Here is a 21,532-nt window from a genome sequence, read left to right on the forward strand (position 1 = left end):
CAATTTGCATGCATAATTTTACTTAACGTTTCAGTCTCTTAAAAAGGAAATTTTCTTTCTGGCCAAGTAACACATATAATTAAGTGTTATTACTACTGGACTGGAGCATTTCTGTATCATGAAATAAATCCTTTTGCTATTGCAAATGTCAAGGAAAGTATCTGTTTGGCTAGCTATCTGATCCCAGAGTTTACTGGTACAAAGTTTACTGTTACATGAAGCTTTTAAATATCAGGATCAAAACAATCATTCGTATTGCAGCACGGTGAATACCAAGTCACCTGGACTATTTTGTTTTAAAGTAGTAAGAATATTAATTTCTTTGGAGCAACTGACCAATGAAGAGGTTTGGTAAATTTGCAAACTACAAAGTATGCTTTTTGCTAGCATGAATGGATCCTCATGAACATGTTTTTATCACCAAAATGTGGTTTGTTGCAGTTTTGACTCTTGGAGGGATGAGGGAGATCTTTTGTATCCTTGTCAAAGAGCTGAAGTAACTGTCCCCTAACTTCAAGGATGCTGTCACCACCCTTTTGGCTAAAGGATGATGGGCTTGCATCTCCTTTGAGCTCATCTACATAATTTCTTAGTTGGTGGGAGACGTCACTGCTAAATGACAGTAGGCATGAGGGCAAAGCCGGTCCAAGCCTTGCCGATTCAGGAAGGGAAGGTGTGAACCTAGGTCTCAGATGACATTTTAGTTTTAAAGGTGAAGGGAAAACTGAGTTGGGTGTAGTTAAGTTTGTACTGTCTTGTGGTGGGGCTAAAAGTTGGTGCTTTGTGTTGCAGTGCTGGGAGAGGGACTGGCCAAGGGAGATGGCTCTTTCCGTGCAGTGCTTTGCTGCATGCATCTTAAAGGGAAGCTGCAAGTTGTATCTAATGTTCTTTCCAAATCACTGATGGGTGAATCATTGGTAAGTGGATGTGATTTAATTTACAACACTTGAAAACTAATTTCCTTTTGGATTTTTTTAGTCATTTAGTAGCAGACCTCGGACTGTCTCTTTGACCAATAGATAACAATAAAATAGTTCATATGGAAAATCCAAGGATAAATGTATATTAAAACATTCAGATGCTCATATGTAAGCAAGAGCCCAGGTTGTTGCTTTACCAATGTTTCTGAGCCAGTGCGCTTTTTTGCAGATTTTTTTCTACTTTTGTTACAAATCTGTAGAATGTTCAAATTAGTTGTCTGCATCTAATCCCCATGGAATGTACTGTAATTTTTATACATGTGCCATTTAATAGAGCAGAGCATACGTTTCCATCCTTTTTGCCTGTATTTTAACCATCCACCTGAGACCTTTTTGTGTGTGCTTCAGTTGACTAAGTTCAGCTTTTATAGCAGAAAGCACATTGATGTGATTATATCTTTTAAAGATGACCCAAATTGTTTTTAAGTAAACTTCACAGCTGTTGGACATAGAAAATAATCCAAATACTTCATTCTAAAATCAAATAGTTTGACTCACCTGCTGCGACCTGAGTTCAAGTTTCCTCTTTTAGGCCCTCATCCAGCAGAGCACTTACAGAGGTGCTTTACCTCATGCACATGAGTAGTCTCCCTGACTCCAGTCACGTGTAAAGTTAAGGATGTACATCAGCCTTCACAGGATTTACTATCTGTGTTCAGTTTCTCACAGTTTCAGTTTCACACAGTTTCAGTATCTGTGCTCCAGGTTTCACCTGTATGAGCTGATGGTAACACTCACATCAAAGGTAGTGTAAGGAAGGCTCTGCTCTGCTCTGAGGTATTAATAACTTCAAAAGCTCCTTGAGGAGAAACCCAGAACCCTGAACTCAGGCCTTTGCAAGAAAAAGCAAAAAAGCGTTCTGTGAAAGCAAGTTTCTAATTTTAATACGTTTATCATTTTAAGGGTGTTCCTATAATTGTTGAATGATTTAAGACTTAAACATGCAGCATTAAAACTAATATATATAAAATACCATAAGTCCACTTGTTGCTATACAATATGTGAGCTGTGCCAAATAATTGTTGGGCCTTTGCTCTGAAGAGTATAAAATCTAAAGCCTACTTGAAGATTAAAATGTTTGGTAGAAGTGGTGGTGGTGGTACAAATCTCCTTTCACTTTCATCAGGGAAGGGGCTCTTGTTTTCCCTATTGCGGTTGATCGCTGTAGCGATCAACCATTGGGGCTACTGTCCCTTGATTGGAGGGCTTCCATTGATGAATCCTGGCATCTTTAACAAGTCTTGGGATTGGTTGACATGCAGCGCGACACTGACTGTAAACATGCCTCTTCCTGTTATACCCCCTTATAACATCTAAGATTGGGGTGCTGTGCAAGGAACAAATATGCATCTTGGGTATCCTACTGCATGTGGATGATTGGCTAGTTTTGAAGAAATCTAAATTTGGATATAAATATTGTAACGGCAGAGGAATACATTATGTTGGTGTAATACACTCCTGATGGCAAACGAATTTGCTGAGATATATTCACTCTTTAAAATAATGCACTCTCTGAGTAATTATTTACTTTTATCTGATATGGTTATGAAGATAAACAAAAAGAATGAAAAGGATTGACATACATTTTCATGTCTTTTAGTAGGAGTTTGCCTTCAGAAAAAATAATGTAAATAGCCAAATACTCCATTACCTAGGCAATGCATTTCAGGCTGTTATTCTACAGTGGGTTGACACATAGCTTGGTCTTTCTAAGTGAAGCCCCTATGCCCAAACTGAAACTTACGATCTCATGACAGATCAAAGATCATAATTCGTGGTTGTTTTCAGTAGGAGTATTAAAGCCAGCAAATGGTTTACTGACTTCTTCCAGTGTCTGTGTGGAGTAATTCAATGAATAAAGTTTGGAGTGTTTTTACTTGCAGAAGCTGGAATGCATCCAGCTTCCCCCACAGTAGTATAAGGGAATGATTCTCAGTAACTTAAATTCTTTATGCTCTATATTTGAGCCCTACAAGTTGGATTTGTGAATTCTGCTTTTGGAAAGAAATGGAATAGCATTTCAAATAAAAGCTCTGTGTATGAGGATTATCAAATGTGCAGATTGGCAGTAAAGATATTTGAGTTTCTTTTTGCTGCTCTGTAGTACAGGTGGAATGTAAAGGAGGATTATAACAATTTGCTATCTAACAAACTCAGTGGCACTTAATAAATGCAGTAAGTGGTCAGTTAAATGAAACCACAGACCTGAATCAGAACTCCTGAGTTCAGGATCATGCCCTCAATGTGTATGAGATTGCTTTACTTTAGATAAATTCATTTTAAAGGATTTTACTTGGGATTCCCTTGAATGTGAAGTTATTTTTCAGTTAGAAGGCTAACCCTTACATTGTAGTGAAAGCTGTTACAGATGAGTTAAAGGGAACATACTCCAGAATGGAAAGAGTTAGACTGTAAAAGTAATCAATTTGCAAAATAGCTTCTTGAGAAGAAGTGACTAGATCATGGATACAGTAGTGTGAATTTCTGATATTGACTCCTTCTGAGTTGGAGTAAATATTCTAATAACAATAATAATAGTAATAATACCTAGCCCTTATATAGAACTTGTCATCAATAGATCTCAAAGCTCTTTACAAAGGAGGGTCAGTATCATCATCCCCATTTTACAGATGGGGAAGCTGAGGCACAGAGAAGTGAAATGACTTGCCCAAGGCCACCCACCAGGCCAGTGGTCATGCTGTGAATAGAATCCAGGTCTCTTGAATCCCTTTCCGGTGGGCCACAGTGCCTCTAGGGTATTTGTTCTGAATGATACTGTCTTGTGAATGTTGAGGCTATTAATGCTTCATGTGGGTGACCGCCAGATTTCCTAGAGTTTATTTACCAAGTTGTCCTGCACATGTATCCCATTTTGCCTGACACCTGTCGCGTGAGATTAGCTTTTATCAACGGCAAGTTTCCTTGTTGCATAATAATGTTTGCTCAGTGTTGCACAGTATGTCATTTACCATTATGTAATAAAACTCAACAGCTCATTTGTCTTCCCCTCTTGCCCGTCCCCTTTCCCAAATATTGGGTAGAAAAAAATGTTCCTTGCTGCCTGTGTTTACCATAGCAGAGGATTTACGTACCGAATGCACTAACGTTTTTCTCTTTCCCTAGAACGGGATGGTAACTAAAGATTTGACAAGACTAAAAATGCTTCTTGCTGAAACAGAGGTAAGAGTAAGCATGTTATTGGGAAGAAGGTGAAAACTGATCAATTGCAGGGTGTTTTGTTCTGTGCTCCTTGAACAAGGTATATTGGGCACCATAGCCTCCACTGCCCTACCAGTCTTTACCATCTTTAAAGCAGCCTTACACCAGTCTTGGATCTTTGTTTTTGACGAAAGAATAAGAAAAATGCTGAAAAGTGGTTGACTGTGGCTTGCAGTATTGAGCAGGGAAAAATGAGAACATCCACATACACTCTGTTTATTTCTTATGACTCAGAAAGTGATTCCTCTTTCCAGGGGAAATTATCCACTAGAGCGCTTAGCTGTGTCCTAAACATGACGTAAGACTTAAAGTGACTAGCAAATTCTAGATGCTCCATCAACATCTGTAGGAGGGAGGGGTTAGTCTAAACATTATATATATTGATTGAATTACTGTTTTCCTATATGGACTTTGGACTTTGTTCATATTCTTTAAATCATTGCTTTTCTTTTCGTCTAAATATAAAATGAATAGAGGTGTCAGTACATTGTAAGACTGTACTCTTATTCCAGATGCAAATTAAAATGATTGCACTTCGACTCTTTCCGTTGCATCTACTTTCAGCTTTGGAACAATCTGCTCAATGACCAGCCCACTACTTCATTTGCCAATGTCATATGTTAAATTCTTATGTCTCTAACAGCAGTATGATTCACTCACAAAAATAATAGTCCCTCTTTTTTAAACAATAGCTTTTAAAAAAAAGACACACACTCCGTTCCACTAAGGCCACTTTGTGCCATGTGAGTGATTCAGACTGATCTTAAAATAGCCAGAGAGCGCTCTCCGCTGGCAGAGATGTGCCTCTGCAGCTTTCTGCACCAGCTGCCTCTCCTACCCCAGTAAAAGGTAGAAAAAAGGGATATCAGGTGTTCTAGGGGTGGTTGTGGCCGGGAGGGGACATGGAGTAGTAGAGCTCTACCATGCCTAATCCTCCCCTGGCATAAGAGCCATTATGGGCCTTATACCAGTGGCAGACGTTAGAATAGGCCCCCTACTGTTCTTACTTCCACAGGGGTTGGATTGATGAGGATCAGCGAGCTGTGACTGGCTCCTATTGGCCACAGTTTGATGTTGTGGTGAACTGGGGTCAAAGTTTTTAGATAGTACAATTAAATTTTTTTCTTTCATCAGAGAAGAACACTGTGGTACAGTAGATTTAATGTTTACATTAGGTTTCCCCCGTTCAGTTACTGTGATTACTGGCATGTTAACATGAGACCCAGGTTTGTGACCAGAAGGTTGTTTGAACTAGTTGAGATTTTTATTTTGTACTGACCGTTAAAATACAATCTCTTATGACTACAGTAGCAAAATGGAACTTACAGTCAAAATCTTGATATGTGAACCAACATATCTTTTTTTTTCTTTGTAATTGTAGGCAGCAGCTTGCAAAGTACCCTCAGGATTCCATGGGGAAGATTTGGATGATGGTAAGTAGAACATACTTAAAAGATGCTTTGAGTTGCATGGTGAAGCATTGACGATGGAACCACTGTAGCTGTCTGAAGAAACACCGTTGTCTTGTACCGGCACGGCCCAATCATTTGTCCCTGATGTTTAGTTGGAGGGAAGGCACTAGCAATAAAGGGGAACACTGCATGAATAGTTAGCTTGAGTCAATGAAATGGGAGAGGCATGCCCCCTCTCCAGTTTTGTTTGGAGACTCCAGGCCACATTTATTGGTCAATTTGTTACGGGAATACTACAGATTAATTTCTGTAACTTGCTTTATATGATTCCAACTTTTGTCCCACATAAATTTCTCAGGTATTGAAATCAATTGCTCAGTAGATTGCTATGGGGAAACAGCAGACCTGCTTGTGTGTTTATATCCTGTGAGATGGTGTTCAGAAACACATAACCCTGTGCAGTTACTACCAATAATTCTAATACTGGCAACTGGAAAAATAACCAGAATCCTCCATTACTCTACAGGATCTCAGGATGGTTGGCAATTCCGCCCCCCACCCAGGGGTGTCACAAGTAGTGAGGAGTACACGTTGTGTAAGAGGTAAAGTGATATAGTTTTATCGGTGATGAGAAGCACCTCTGTTTAAGGGATAATTTCATTTCTTTTATTTGCCAATAACTATTTAATTCATGAGTGGAGAAACTATGAGGTCAAGGAATATAACCTACCTGTTAGATCAGGGAACCCATTCACAGTGTGACTCTGGTTAAGTCACTTCATTTCTCAGCACATCAGTTTCTCTCTCTGTAAAATGAAGTCAATAACACCAACCTTTAAGTATGATTAGTCCCATTTTGCAGAGGGAGAAGCTCACACACACAAGTGAAATGCCTTGCTCGAGATCACACAACCTGTGCTAAGATTGGCATTCTTAGGGTATGTCTACACTTACCCCCGGGTCTGACGGCAGGCAATCGGTGTTCTGGGATTGATTTATCGCGTCTTGTCTAGACGCGATAAATCGATCCCGGAAGTGGTCGCCGTCGACGCCGGTACTCCAGCTCAGCGAGAGGAGTACGCGGCATCGACGGGGGAGCCTGCCTGCAGCATCTGGACCCGCGGTAAATTCGGACTAAGGTACTTCGAATTCAGCTACGTTATTAACGTAGCTGAATTTGCGTACCTTAGTCCGAAGTGGGGGGGTAGTGTGGACCAGGCCTTAGCTTCAATCTCTCTTTCTCAGTCCATTAGACCATGCTGCCTGTGTATGGAGTATGTAGTTTTTATCATTAGTAAAAGCGCCAAAAGATATATTAACCTGGGAAGTCCTGCACTGTGACTTGATTCCGTCTTGCATGTGTCATGTATACAGAAATTAATTTCCCAGGGTGTGTAGCAATCTGACCTGCTTTTCAGCTGGTATGATTGAGCGTGTGAAAATCTAGGTTGTTTGGACCTGATTTTTCATAGGTGCTGAGCACCTGCAACTCCCATTGATGTTAGAAGGTGTTTTCGGTGCTCAGCATTTTATAATTTCATGCTGGTAATCATGCCAGGAGATGGACGATTTGATTTTGGTAGCCTTTTGATGACATTCACATAACAGGAGCACTGTGTGAAGTTTGTCATCTTGCTCCTGGGCTTGGTTATTTGAATGTTGCTAATCGTCTTTTTTTGCCATATGAAAGAAGCAGCAGCATTTTAGAAAAATCAGGCCCTCTGTTTTTAACTCTCAATATTGTACCTTTATAAAGAGTGGCATTTTGAGCCAGATTTTTAATCCCAATTCTGAATTTTGTTCCATTAAAGATATCATCTAATGTCCACTGATTACTTCTGTATTACAGGAGCTATTAACTTTGGGTTGAGAAGAAGGTCTTGATTAGTGAATCCATGTGATTATTATAATTCTGGCTGTGGGAGTTAGATTTATTTATAAAGAGACAGTAAGAACACTGAATATTAATTTTTGAAACCACAGTTGTCTTGAGGGTGGCACATGGCAATAGAGATGTGGCATCTACTAGATAATGAAATGAAGGAATTGCAAGACGTACTCAATAAGGAACTGAATGTGTAAAGTAAATGTAATTGTTGCTAGAAGTACTGAGAAATGAAAGAGTGTGCAAAACTAGTTAATAGTGAATGATTTAAAGTGCTGTATCTTCCTATTAAGTGCTGATGAGGAAGAACCCAAGTACTTGTTTCTAGAAATATTTTCTCAAAAATGAGAACACTTCTAATACAAAGGGAAAACATTTTCTAAATAATAGTAAAATTTCCAAATATCCAGCAGTGTCTATTATGGTTTATTTTTTTTATTAGGTCAGGAATGAATTTGAAATTTCTTCTAAAGGGATGTTGATAAAATTATACATTCAAAGCACAATCTCTTACATGTATTGCTAGTAATAGTATAGATTGTTTTAAATTTAAACAATTTCTTTTACTCACATTTTTATAAATTTGTTTTGTGTTTGCCCTTCATTTAGTTTAGTCTGTGAAAATAGACTAGTCAGTTTCACTTTTTAATCCTAATCAGTTTCACTCTAGAATTCTCAGGCACTGGTACAATGATGTTAGAAACATTGCAGGGGAGTGTTTAAATCCAAACAAAGAATTGTTTTCAGTGAAAATATTTTAAGTAAATAATAGGAGAACACTTCTGTTAACATGATATCTAAAATGTTTACTTTCTTTTATACACAATTTACACTTTGAGCCTTCACAACACAATGACATCATTTTCAACTTTCTAAACTTTTCTTAAAGGGAAAGAGTATGCTAATTCAAATAATCAACTGTAAGTAAATGTGGCTTGTATATCAGACACTTTGCTTCAAGATTTTTCAACCACATTGCTCTAGATTTACCATCTAATTTGCATTGTTACATAATATATTTACTACGAAACGGTCATAACATTAATCATCATATGCTGTATCTATCAATGATTTGAGTATCTAACTTGTAACTTACTTTTACTGTGGTTTGACCTAGTTGATCCATCCTCTTTTTCAGTAACACATCAATGTGGGAAGATGTCTAAATTCGTCCTGTAGTGTAAACTTATATATGAACATAATGTTATAGTTACACATTTTCTACATTTACAAGATCATGGCTTGGATCCTTGGCTGTCGTCAGCTGTTTGGTACATGTGGTGTTATAATTAATCAATCTTATGCTGTATACCAGATGATTTCATAATACTGTCAAACCTTAAACATTAAATTCTATCCTCCAATTCTCCCTCCATCTAGTCTAATTTTTTAAGTATTTACAGCTTTAAAGAATGATAGAACTGCAGCGGCAGTAGCTGACATGTTAAAGTTCTAACTACAAAAATATTTTCCAAATAATCTAGCTATTTGAATGCAAAGTGTAGAATAACAGTTGCATAGCATTTGCTGAGAAAACTGCCGTTCTTAAATTGTGTATGGGCGATAAGATGACACTAAAGGGATTTCTTAATTTTAAAGCGTAAGCAAAATGATATCACATGGGAACATTACTTTACATTATTTAAAAAAATCCACAAATATAATAAAGTATTGTACGCATACTTGGTCTGACTCTCTTGTTTCAAAGAGGCTGGTGTTCAGTATGTCCTTTGGGAGATTTTCTAAATCTATCTATAGAACATTTACACAATATGTACCCGAAGTTAACTAAAAGAACCACAAGATGTCACTGTTGCTTCAGAAAACTTCTGCTGAAAGAGCACTTATCTGATAAGTAATAACATGACCTCTAGGGAAAAGTTTGTCATTGACATTGTTAGGTGTTCAGCACGTATTTATTTGAACGTAAAAGTTTCTTAGTAAAGTGATTTATGGCCCTTTATGGTTACATTGGAAAAATTCTGCATATACCATTATGGGCATTACTGCAAGAGAGGCTGCTGCTGAACAATCCTGTATGTACATGTATATGTAGCTAAACCAGTTTCTAGTGACTGATCCTGCAATTTTATGTTTTATGTGAGAGAATCAAAAGCCAGAAGAAAACTCTTTGAAGTGAAATCTCAATTATTGTTTGTTTTGTTTTTAAATTGGAACTTTGAAAAGTTTGAGGCATAATTGTCTTTCATGTTTTATGTAGATTTTTAGAGCAAGGGATCTGCAGGTACGGTGCACAGTGTACTTCAGCACATTCCCAGGAAGAGCTAACAGAATGGCAGAAACGATACGCTTCCCGCTTGATAAGATTAAAACAACAGAAGGAAAACAAACAATGTTCGGGTAGTTATATGGAAACCTTGATTGAGAAATGGATGAATTCATTATCTCCTGAGAAAGTGGTAAGGAAAACAAACTCCTTCTATGTGATCATATTTAAAACTATCAGATGAGCCTGTTTTTAGCCCTTATCACTAGAACTGGTCGAATTATTCATTACCAAGAAACTTTTCCTACTTACAAAGCTTTCATAGACTGAGAGTAGTTTCTACAAATGCAGTTGTTCTCCTCAGCAATTCAGTAAGGAGTTTGTGAACTACAGCTTGTGGATTGATCGCAAATTGTCATGCGGTGGTGTTCCTGCTCCCTGATCAGTTGGTGGTACTTTTTAAACTAAAGCATTAATTTTCAGTGGCGAATACTCCTTTTTGTGCGTGACTCCCCTTCTTTGCTTGCAGTTTGCATGAAGAAAAGCCATTCCCCAAACTTCATTTGGTCATACAAACGTTTGTGAATACTGAAGAGTAAGGGTTATAGATCTGATCAAACCCAACAGCTCTTTGCAATTCCAAAGAATGTTTGTGGCACTAGTTTTGCAGCATTCAAACAGCTCTTCTCATGACTGACACGAAGGAGTATCTTTTCACTCTATTGTTGTTAAAATCTGGGGAAAGTGGGCAATTTGCCAAATGGTTTAATGAGCAGAAAGCCTGATTCTGCTCTCATGGTACTCTAGTACTCTCACTGAAGTCACTGAGAATATTGGCTCTGTTGGGAATGCAGTCTTAGTGCCTTATTGTATAAGACCCTTATTTCCAACTGAAATCTTAGACCTAACTGAGCTAAACTGATTTTTGAGATCCATGCCTATGAAAATCAGGTAGTGTTTGTTCTCCCTGGATGATGGTTGTTTTGGGTTTTTTTTTGCATATATAATGTGATGTTGTTGAGTTACAATCTTAATTGTTGTCTGCCTCTCTGATTTAGCGCATATCTGAATTAGTTCTTGTCCTGTGCTGATATTAGAATCCTGCACAATCTTTTTGCTGAAACCAACCCTCAACTTAGGAAACAATCATTTTACGCTTTCTGTTTTAAGATATTAACTTGGCCTGAATGTCTTCTTTATTGACAATGTCTGTAGAAGTTTAACGCTAGGTTTCTTTCTCTTTAAATCTAGCTTAGTGAATGTGTAGAAGGAGTGAGAGTAGAGCATAATCCTGAACTTTCGGTTACTGTCACCACCAAAAAGTCTCAACAAACGTGGACATTTGTTCTCACTTGTAAGGTAGGATTCCTCCTCTTTTGAAAATGGATAAATATTAAAGCTAGCATGCTGCAGCACTTGGATCTTATTTCTTTGCTGCAGTAAAACCACAGACTTTTGCAGTTAGTGTTTCAACTCCAAAATGGTTCTTTTAAAGTGAAGTAGTGGGGCATGGTCCAACCTCCACTCTATTTCTCCCCACTGGGATGGCGATTGCCGGTGTGGATGCTGGGAGTTATGGGGACACTATGTTCTGGAGAGTGCAGAGACTCAGCTGTGCCTGCTGAATGAAGTTGAGGCTTCTTTTAGCCTCCCCTAATCTGGCCTCAAATGAAGCACTTCATAAAACAGTTTTCAGCATTTTATTGTCACTTCAATATTTGCATTTCTCTGTAGCCTGCAAGAATGCTGTATCGAGTGGCATTGCTTTATGATGCCCATCGTCCTCATTTCAATATCGTTGCAATATCTGCTGGAGACAGCACTACCCAGGTATCACAAGAAGTCCCAGAAAACTGTCAGGAATGGATAGGAGGAAAGATGGCCCAAAATGGAATAGATCATTACATTTACAAAGTCAGTATAGCCTTTAACACGGAAATCTTTGGAACATTTCGCCAAACCGTAGTGTTTGATTTTGGGTTGGAACCAGTACTCATGCAACGAGTAATGATTGATGCTGCTTCAACAGAAGGTAATGTCCTGTTATTTTTCTTTTTCTACTGAACAGACTTGATAGAAATGTCCAAAAGAATGTTTCTCTTTGTGGTAATTTTGAGAATCAGAAACACGTCCTGCACTGCTCATCAGTCAGTATGATCAGCATTTGATGTTTTGTGTTCTCCCGTGATATGATAATCAGTTTACTATAAATACAAGATAATTTGTCATACTATTTTTTTTCCTTTTCTCATCTCTGTGCAGAACATTTGTTAGCAGATAATGAATGTCCTTCATGATATAATATATAATGTCTTACATGTCTATAAATTATCAGAGGGGTAGCCGTGTTAGTCTGGATCTGTAAAAAGTGACAAAGAGTCCTGTGGCACCTTACAGACTAACAGAAGTATTGGAGCATAAGCTTTCGTGGGTGAATACCCACTTCGTCAGACGCATGTGGTGGAAATTTCTTGCCTGCATATTTATACCTGCCTCTGGAAATTTCCACCACGTGCGTCTGACGAAGTGGGTATTCACCCACGAAAGCTTATGCTCCAATACTTCTGTTAGTCTGTAAGGTGCCACAGGACTCTATGTCTATAAATGTAGATTTTGGGCCAGATGTTCAGCAGGTGTAAATTGCTATAGTGTCATTGGAGTTAATGTTGCCTTGCCAATTTACAGGGGACCGTCTGGTCCTAAGTCCTGATATAGAAATGCTAGAAATTGTAGGAAAGCAATATTGTCTCTACTTGCACTGGGCAGAAAACATGATTATCTTTATGTGTTCAAGTTAAATTTGAACTAAATGTTGCCATGGTCGTGTTCTGTTTACTGCATTGGTCTGTTCCTGTCAGTTACAGGAAATCAGGACTTTCGGTTCTAAGCACCTCATTATCAGAAAGATGTCTACAAATTGGTAGGCATTCAAAGAAGAAGGGGAAAGATGAGCAGGAGTGATTGATTTATGGGGAAAGATTAAAAGAGCTAAATGTGTGTTGCTTGGCAACAAGCAAAGAAGGTAGGGTGAGGCCTGGTGGTCATCTGTGTCTCTACGAAGATTGGAGAGATGAGAAGACTAACGGGCCTAAGAAGCATTTTTACTGTGTTGCAATGAGAATAACCAGGATTAATGAGATGAAACTAAGGGAAGGAAAATTGAGGTTGTGTCTGAGAAAAATAGATTTAATAGATTTTGGCAGAGTTTCCCAAGAGAGGTGGTTACAACTCTTTTGCTTGGGACATTTTAAAGCAACTGAGTGCTAGAGTCAGACAGACGTGAATAATGGCTGATATTCAGTTCTGCTTTGCTAGTATCCTTTCTCATTGTTTTTGAATAAATAAAACCAATTGGTTGCTGCTTCTTTTCTGACTAACTTTCCCTTTTGCAAAAGAATTTCCAGATTAGCACACGAAAGCCTTTTTCTTCACAGTTTTGAGTCATTTGTCACAGTTTCTAGTTAGTGTTTGTGTTTTGCTTAGGCTGTTCTGAAATGCTTGTGGTCCTTCAGAACGGACGTTCTCCAGATGCCGATTAGGTTCAGCTTCAAAACATGGTCTATGAAGAATTTTAATTTTTTTATCTGACAAAGAATTGACCTTTGAGGCAAAGGCGATTCAACCCTCCCCCCTGCCCCCCGCTCAGAAACAGTTCAGAATAGTCCAAAGATCATTAGAAATATTTTGCTTGGCAATGAATGAGAACTTGATTTATCAAGAAGACTTAAAATATTGAGAAGCCAAGAGCTGAGCACTGATTCTTGGTTTGGAAATTTGTGCAAATCCATTTATCCGAACAGGAGGTCAGGATTCAGAACCATTTAGCATAATCTCCTCCTAAAGGCGGTAGGAAAATACAACCAGTTGTACTCCTGTTAATTGTAAATCTTAGGAAATTGATGAGATCCAGACCAAAATTGTCAAAACTGCTTAGGAGGGGCAGAAATACGTTGACTGATTCTGACTGAAATAGAGTATGACTGTCTGGGAGATTACCAGAATACTTGTCAATGAAGAGTATTTTCTCTCTTCAAGAAGATTGTTTCTCTAGTCTGTCTATTGCAGTCATCAGGGAATCCCAGGAAAAGTTCAGCTCACAAAGATTTGAAGGAACATTGATTTAATTTTTGGCGGAGGTCATAATTCTGCAGGCTATTGTTATTAATTTCTTACTACCCTTCAGAGATGTATTGCAGACACTCTTTCCTATTTCTAGCATCTCCAGATCTATTCCTACATCTTTAAGTGATCGAGGAAATTCAGATTTCCTTGTTTTTTAGTGATACAAGACTTTTAAGGCCTTTTTATTAGCAGTAATAATGATAGATGTCATTACTAAACACTAATACATACAGTATGTCTTGCATCTGAAGAAGTGAGGTTCTTACCCACGAACGCTTATGCTCCCAATACTTCTGTTAGTCTTAAAGGTGCCACAGGACCCTCTGTTGCTTTTTACAGATTCAGACTAACACGGCTACCCCTCTGATACTTGACAGTATGTGCGTTGGCTAGAGTTGTTGCTTTTTGCTATTCCTATCCTTTGTTTACATAGAACAGATTTACATTTACCAGATCAGCAAAGAGAAAATGTAAATAGCAAATGCCATAGTTTATGAACTGTTCTTTCCAGGTTACCTGAATACTTTTAGCCCAAAGCAGGAAGTTGTAGTGTCCACAATATACTAGAATTCCACATAGGGTATGTTTCAGAATGCATGAGATTCTGTGTTTAAGAGCAAGGCTGTGGTCTTTTCAGGAACTATTATGTGATCTCCATGTAAGAGGGCAGCTAACCAGAGCTGACAGGTTTCCAAAGTCAGTAAACTTGCAGAGACCTGGCGTCCTTGCAGTGTAGAGGTGTTTAAGACCAAGAGAGCCAAGCCATAATTTATTTGCAAAGGCAAAAGTATTAATCTTCAGACGAGTCAGTGTCCTTGTCAGCTTAAACTACCAGGATTTCTCAGTGCTGACTACTAAAAATAGATCAAGGGCAGGGGCAATATAAATGACACTCTGGTGCAAAATGGAAAGATGAAGCTGCATAGTGTAATGCCTGCCGAGTTCACTACAGCACCTCTTTTTGAGATGTCACAGCTCTGTATGCAGAGAGAGAGCAAAGGAAATCTCCAATCAGTCAGATTATTATTATTTATCTAATGCCCAAAGGTGCGCTAGGTTCTTTACAACCAAACATAAGTACAAAGTCTTTCCCTTAAGAGCTAACAATCTAGGTAGACAACATATGGGAGGGATAAGGATTGCAACTGAAAGCAAGTGATGGAATAGTGGTTAGGAATATATCTTGTTCCATGTGGGTGTTTTGCATTTATATTTCCTTGAGCAGTGGAGTGTTGGGTTATAGTATGTAGAGGTCTGACGGAAGAAGTAACATCGAGCAAACAACCCTGAAAGAGGCCTTCACCTTTTGTTGCCGAGTGCCTACACTACCAGTACAAATCCTTATATGACAGATAGATCTAGGCAGTGACTTGGGAAGGTCAATAATAACTTTTAAGGATATTGGAGCTATGACATCATGAAAGACAAGCATCCTCCTTTTTAAATAGTATTAAGAAGAGACATTTAAGTTGAGCAGAGTCTGTTACTTTTCTTGGGGCGCTTTCTCTTTCATGGAAGAAGTTACAAGTAATCAAGAGAAGATTAGTTTTTCATGCAGTGAAAATGTTCTTAGTATTGGAAATGCACAAGATTCTTCTTAAGAAAGCAACCCTGTATGCATGTATTCCATGTTAACACTCAGAAAATAGTTATGTCAGACCAACAGTTACAGGAAGTGTCTGTAGCATGCAATATCAAATGGCCAATTTCCTAGCAAACAAGGACAGTGTCCTGGCAGTCTGACTGAACTGTTACACTCTTAATATATGATCAATACAGGAAAATGTCATGGTGGATAATTCCTAATTCTGAAATCACCAAACATGGGCCTTTTTCTCCTGTTGCACATCATTAGCACCTAACATCATTCAGTTTAGAGGAAGAAGAGAATTATTTATATCTTCTTTCTAATCTCTATTAGATGAACTTTCAAAAATATTAGAGTAGTTTACTAAGTGAGACAGACCTGTTTCCTCTGGCTGAAGAGTGATGTTAATCTGAGATTCCTGTTGCTAAACTGGCCTCATATTATCACTCAGACGTCACATTTTTCATCTCTTTAGGATACAGAATGATGAAGATAAAATGAAATACTTTATTTGATGTTAGAGGGTCTCTCAGTCTTTCACAGGCACTGCTGTGATATCTGGGCACCCATTTTAAGCCCGATTCAAAGATGATACATTAAAACGTAGCTACTGCTTCACCATGAATGCTAAACCATTGCAGCTTTTAGCTTAACTATAGTTCTGTTACATGAAACCCCTACTTAGTCCTCCAGATAGCAGTTGCCATGTGTTGAATTTTTGCCTTGTTAATGGCTATTGCAGGGTTCTATGAAAAATTCTTTACTTCATGTTTATGATTTGGGCTACAATATAGAGACATATCAGAGCTAACTAAGGATAGACTGAAACATTAATTTCCTTCCATTTATCAATGTGGGTCACACTTTCAGGTGATGCTTGGAGAATTAATTGTGTGTGTACGATGTGAATCTTTTCAAATGCTTAATCCTAATGTTATAATAACCTAGGACTTAGTTTTTAATATGGTAAAGGCCTTTCATGTACTGCAAGTTATGGGTTTCCCGATCACCTACCCTACTGGTTCCCCCACAGGTTCATGTATATTTTCTCTGTTTTTGGAGGGGAAAGGTGTTTGCTATTATAGCTAACCTTTGAAAAGGACATGCAGCTACTATGGATGCTTCTGATTGCTCTTAGTTATAATAATAGAATCCTTCCATCACTTGTTTAATTTGTATGCTCTCTCTGTTTCTATCTGTAGAGTTGTTATATTTTGATATTCTCTTATTCTTGTGTGTGAGTTGGTTCTTGTGTCTGTTGTCAATCAACATCTGAAGTTGGAGTAGTTCTTCAACAGTAAAATTATGAAAACTGTCCTAGACAAAGGAGAATGTTATCTGCAGTTTGATTATTTTAAGATAGCTGAGTGACTTCAGTAATCCTGTGTTCTCCTTGAAGAACCAAACCATATTCTGTTAGTTAAAAATTAAGTTTAGCTTATAAAATCACGATTCTTCTGTTTTACATGAATAAGCTGTGGTGGGGAAAAATCTAACGTTTCCCACTTTATATATGTCATTTACATGTGATCAAAGTGTGGAAAATTATCTTGGAGAATTTGAACTGAAGTCTTGTCCCTGTTTGTATCTCCACATGCAGATCTTGAATACCTGATGCATGCACGGCAACAGTTACTAACTACAGCTAAGCGTTGGGATTCTACTTCTAAGACTATTGTAGATTTTGAGCCTAATGAAACTACTGAATTGGAGAAGAGCCTTCTTATCAGATACCAAATTCCTCTATCTGCTGACCAGCTGTTTACACAGTCTGTCCTGGACAAATCATTGACCAAGACCAACTATCAGTCACGGTTGCATGACCTCCTTTATATTGAGGAAATAGCACAGTATAAGGAAGTCAGCAAGTAAGTAATACTTTTACAAAATTCTGTCTTAAATGACTGTTGCTGTCCTACTAAAAATGATTAGGATGTCACCCTTTCATTGTAATTGCACTTCTCTGACTGGTCTTGAAAGGGCTAACAGTTTAGCCATTAAACCTTCTTACATCTTAAGAGTGGATATGAGTCTTGAAATCTTACCTCTTCATAGGGGAGAATGGAAATATATACTGTAGAAATAAATGGCTGTGAAGATAAAGAGATGTCTTCATTAACCTTTGGTTAGGGTTAGACACACTAACCTCAAATGTACTGTATTTTCCTAGGGTCCTGAGGTTAGTTTTTCTTCTTCTTATAGCTCCCTAAATACAAAACAATGTTGAGGACAGCAGGGGCAATTTAGAATGTTTCTGTTCCCTTGCCAAAAAAGAGAGTCTGTTACAGTTCAGTTATCTGTGACAGCCTCAAATAAAAGGGGTTTCAGAAGAGAAAAATATTACCATTCTTCTCTATAGATGATTGCAGGTTTAAGAAAACTTTTGAATCCTCCTCATGTCATGGTGGGCCAGATGCTGATTTCTGTTGCACACGTGCACATCTAGAATAACTGCTTTGGAGAGCTGATGCTTTACCTACTATTTGCTAAACAGGCAGATTGAGTAATAGCTTTACAAGTGTAAGATTGGCACATAATGTAGACCCTATTTTTTTGTGTCAGAAATATTCTTTGTCGTTATATATGTGCTGTCCAGCACCATTAGACATATGAGAAGGATGCACGTGGAAAAATAAAGTACACGTTCCAGGTTCATAGTCGTGCTATACTAGACCATTTTTCTATTTTGACATTTGTGATTAATGATCTCACCTTCACTTGTATGGTATGAAAATCTTTTAAGGTGACATACCCCTAGATCAAGAACTCTTATTGGCATCATTTCCCCCTTAACTTGATGTGGTGGCAAGTAAACTCTTGTATATACCAATACAAGAATGACTTCTGAAGAGCACTGTGCCTCCGAACGTAGTCAGGAGTTTAATCGAATTATGCAGTGGTCATTTAAGAATATTAATAATATGTACTATTATTGAAGGAGACTTTTTTGAAGCAGGAAAACAGTATCTATTCATATTGCTTTCATATCTGGTAAAAGTGATAGTAAACTTGAACCAGTTCACTGAATATACCTAGTCATAGCTCTCCTCTCTTGGGGAGCTGGAATTTGACATACAAAGAATTTGCTTCTACATGATGTTGTTTTCAGCAAACTAACAGATTCCCTCTTGCTGACCTCCATCACATGTATTTTTATGAAGGTTTATCTTTCAAGGCTTTTAAACCAAGATCAGACTTAGAGAAAACAGTGATACAAACAACAAATAAATAATGTTTTTACTATGTTAATATTCATGTTGAAAATTACGTTGCCAACATCTCTTGGAAGACAAAAGAGCAGCTTGCATGTACAAACGATGGAATAACGAGTACATTCCAATACATGATGCTTCACTTTTGGATAATTTGGTACTGCAATAAATTATTGCTATTGCATGACTTTCTGTTAAGTGGATTAATAAACATAAGTTCTATACATGTTTTTTAAGTGTCTTCTGTTTGGTAGAATTGATGATAGAAATCTTCTTCTTTTGATTAAATTATGTTATAGTCAACCCATTTTAATACACTGGGTCAAACTTCTACATACCTGTGATCCTATGTGCCATAGGTCACAAGTGGTGATTGTTGGGGATCTTGCTAGCCTCTAGTAGATATTTGTACAGATCATAAAACAGCTGATTGTCAACAGGGTGTCTCAAGAGAGGTCCAGGACTGGAATAATTTGCAGTCCATGGTTACAGTGCATTGTTGGGTTAAGCAGTACTGCTGGTTCCTCACTTTCATCAGCCCCTAATTGATCCCATTTAGAAAGTGGCGGTGTACATGATTTGAAAATGATGCTATAGGCCTGAACATGCACAAGAAAATGCAGAGCAAAGGTTAAAACTTGAGGCTACTTTATGGCTTCATATGCAGCAAGTAACACCACACCTGCTGTATCGAGACCCCTGCAATACTTAGGCCAGGTCTACACTACCGCGGTAGTTCGACGGCTGGCAATCGAAGTTCCGGGTTCGATTTATCGCGTCTGGTCTGGACGCGATAAATCGATCCCGGAAGCGCTCGCCGTCGACTGCGGTACTCCAGCTCGGCGAGAGGAGTACCGCGGAGTCGACGGGGAGCCTGCCTGCCGCGTGTGGACCGCGTCTGAACCGCGGTAAGTTCGAACTAAGGTATGTCGACTTCAGCTACGTTATTCACGTAGCTGAAGTTGCGTACCTTAGTTCGAATTTGGGGGTTAGTGAAGACCAGGCCTTAGATACAACTTGGTGAATTGATGACACAATAGAATCACCAGCTTCCTGGTGGTGCTTGCTTTAAATCAAATGTTGCCCTTCGGGCTAATTTTTCAGTAGTGACACCTCCAATTTTGAGCTCAGAATGCACCTGTTTGTGTGCACATGTGCATTTTTTCAGCTAACGATGGATTATGCAGTGTGCTCTGCATAGGCCTATATGCAGAAGCCTTTTGGAAGCTGCAGCTGGTGTAGAATTGAGCCAGCTGATTATTACTAAGCAGAGTTTCCCTCTTGGAGCACATAATCCATACTCCAAAATCTGCATTGGCTGCCAGTTGATTTCCAGGTCAAATCCATAGTGTTGGTTTTGATCTATGACACCCTAAATGGTTTGTTTCTGTCTGCGTGTGAGAGTGCCTCTCTCCTTGTGATCCTATAGCAGATGTGGTCATCTCCAGCACTTGAGCTAACAGCCTTCACTATAAGCAGGAGGGTGTTGGTTGCAGGCATTCTTGGTGAAGGATTCAGCACTCTGGTTCTTGTTCCTAGCCTTGATTTTGAACCTGGCTTATTTTTTTTATTTTTTATTTGTTGTGACCTTTAAGGCACACTGCAAATTGCAATGCTTGTCCCAGACTTTCCTTGGAGGGCCAGAGGACAAGTGCTGTGAAAGGTGTCATGTGGAAGAGGTTGCAATGGCATTGGGAAAGCATCTTTAATTGACTATCGCAAGGGAGTCTCTGGTGGGGTTGGGAAGGTCTTGGTGAGCTTTATGTGTAAGTTGTGTTTATTGCAGTGTTGATGAAAAAATTTATTTTAGATAATTACTTAACGTGCTTAGAGTAGGAAACAGGGGCAATAAAGGTTAGAATAAATAAGCCAACACTCTGATTTCCATATGCAAATGTGGGCTTTGTATGAACAAGCAAGTGTGCAGGCCAAGCTCTAATAGGATCTGGTGGAAATTTGGGCCCTTCCTGTAATTTTTGAGGATTTAAACTTCATCATCTTTCTCACTCTGACATTAAAAAAGAAAGCAGACTATAATAATAATTAATAAATAATAATTAATAATACCTAAGTGCCGTAAAAAACATTCACTAATGAATCTGAGAGGTTAAATAATTGCGGCTCACACTATTTTGTACACATGCAGTACATTTTTTGCTATCCAAATTGTAGACCAGGTTTTCACTGAAGTTTGCAGAAGCCTCACATATTGGCTTTCATGGACGGTCAATGTATTTTTGCTGAATTGGGCCCTGAGTTCATGAGCCGTTACTGCATATTACACTGTGCCACTAAGTAGTAAAATGCTGCTGTGCATGCCCTCTGTGGAACTTACACACATGAACGTTAAACACCATATTGAACCTTTTAAACCACTGGCACACAGAGACATATTCTCTATGGGCTATTTGGTCTTTTGGGGGGCTATAGTCTGCATTGGCAGTGGTTGGGCTATGATCTGGTAAGTCCTAACTTTTGTGATGTAAATATAGACAATAACCTTTTCCCTAGCTAATTAGAAATAGAAGCATAATTATGTTGAAATGTTATAACATTGCTAAGAAGGTTGGAATATTGGGCAGATTTGCTGTTAGGATTTGCTGAGATTTTGGCTGATAGATTTTCCCTGTTCGTTTTTACTCTGTTTGTCTCCAGCTTCATGCTGCCCAGAAAAATCTGAGAGAAAGAAGTAAATCAAACACTACAAAAGTTTTGAGGTGGCATGATGACTAAGACAGCTGAAGTTTCAAATGAAACTCCAACTTAGTTTTTCTCACCACCTGAGAGTTCATCTCTCAGTGAAGAATAAGTATTTCTAAAATTACACAAAGCTTGAATTTACAGTATAAGAACTCTCAAAAATTAATTATGGCTTTTGTGGTAAAGT

General features: G+C 38.4%; 1 protein-coding gene across 1 annotated transcript in view; it reads left to right on the top strand.

The window, feature by feature from the left end:
* Nucleotides 1-21,532, top strand: part of HELZ (helicase with zinc finger) — a 142,264-nt gene that overhangs the window by 24,673 nt on the left and 96,059 nt on the right. The window contains exons 4-11 of the mRNA XM_065415542.1: nucleotides 793-917; nucleotides 4,104-4,160; nucleotides 5,581-5,632; nucleotides 6,138-6,213; nucleotides 9,718-9,916; nucleotides 10,975-11,082; nucleotides 11,458-11,755; nucleotides 17,034-17,301. Of these exons, the coding sequence (XP_065271614.1) occupies nucleotides 793-917; nucleotides 4,104-4,160; nucleotides 5,581-5,632; nucleotides 6,138-6,213; nucleotides 9,718-9,916; nucleotides 10,975-11,082; nucleotides 11,458-11,755; nucleotides 17,034-17,301 (1,183 nt within the window). The remainder of the gene's footprint in view (nucleotides 1-792; nucleotides 918-4,103; nucleotides 4,161-5,580; nucleotides 5,633-6,137; nucleotides 6,214-9,717; nucleotides 9,917-10,974; nucleotides 11,083-11,457; nucleotides 11,756-17,033; nucleotides 17,302-21,532) is intronic.

This window comes from Emys orbicularis, chromosome 13 (genome assembly GCF_028017835.1).
Source record: "Emys orbicularis isolate rEmyOrb1 chromosome 13, rEmyOrb1.hap1, whole genome shotgun sequence".
In the NCBI taxonomy this organism is placed as follows: Eukaryota; Metazoa; Chordata; order Testudines; family Emydidae; genus Emys; species Emys orbicularis.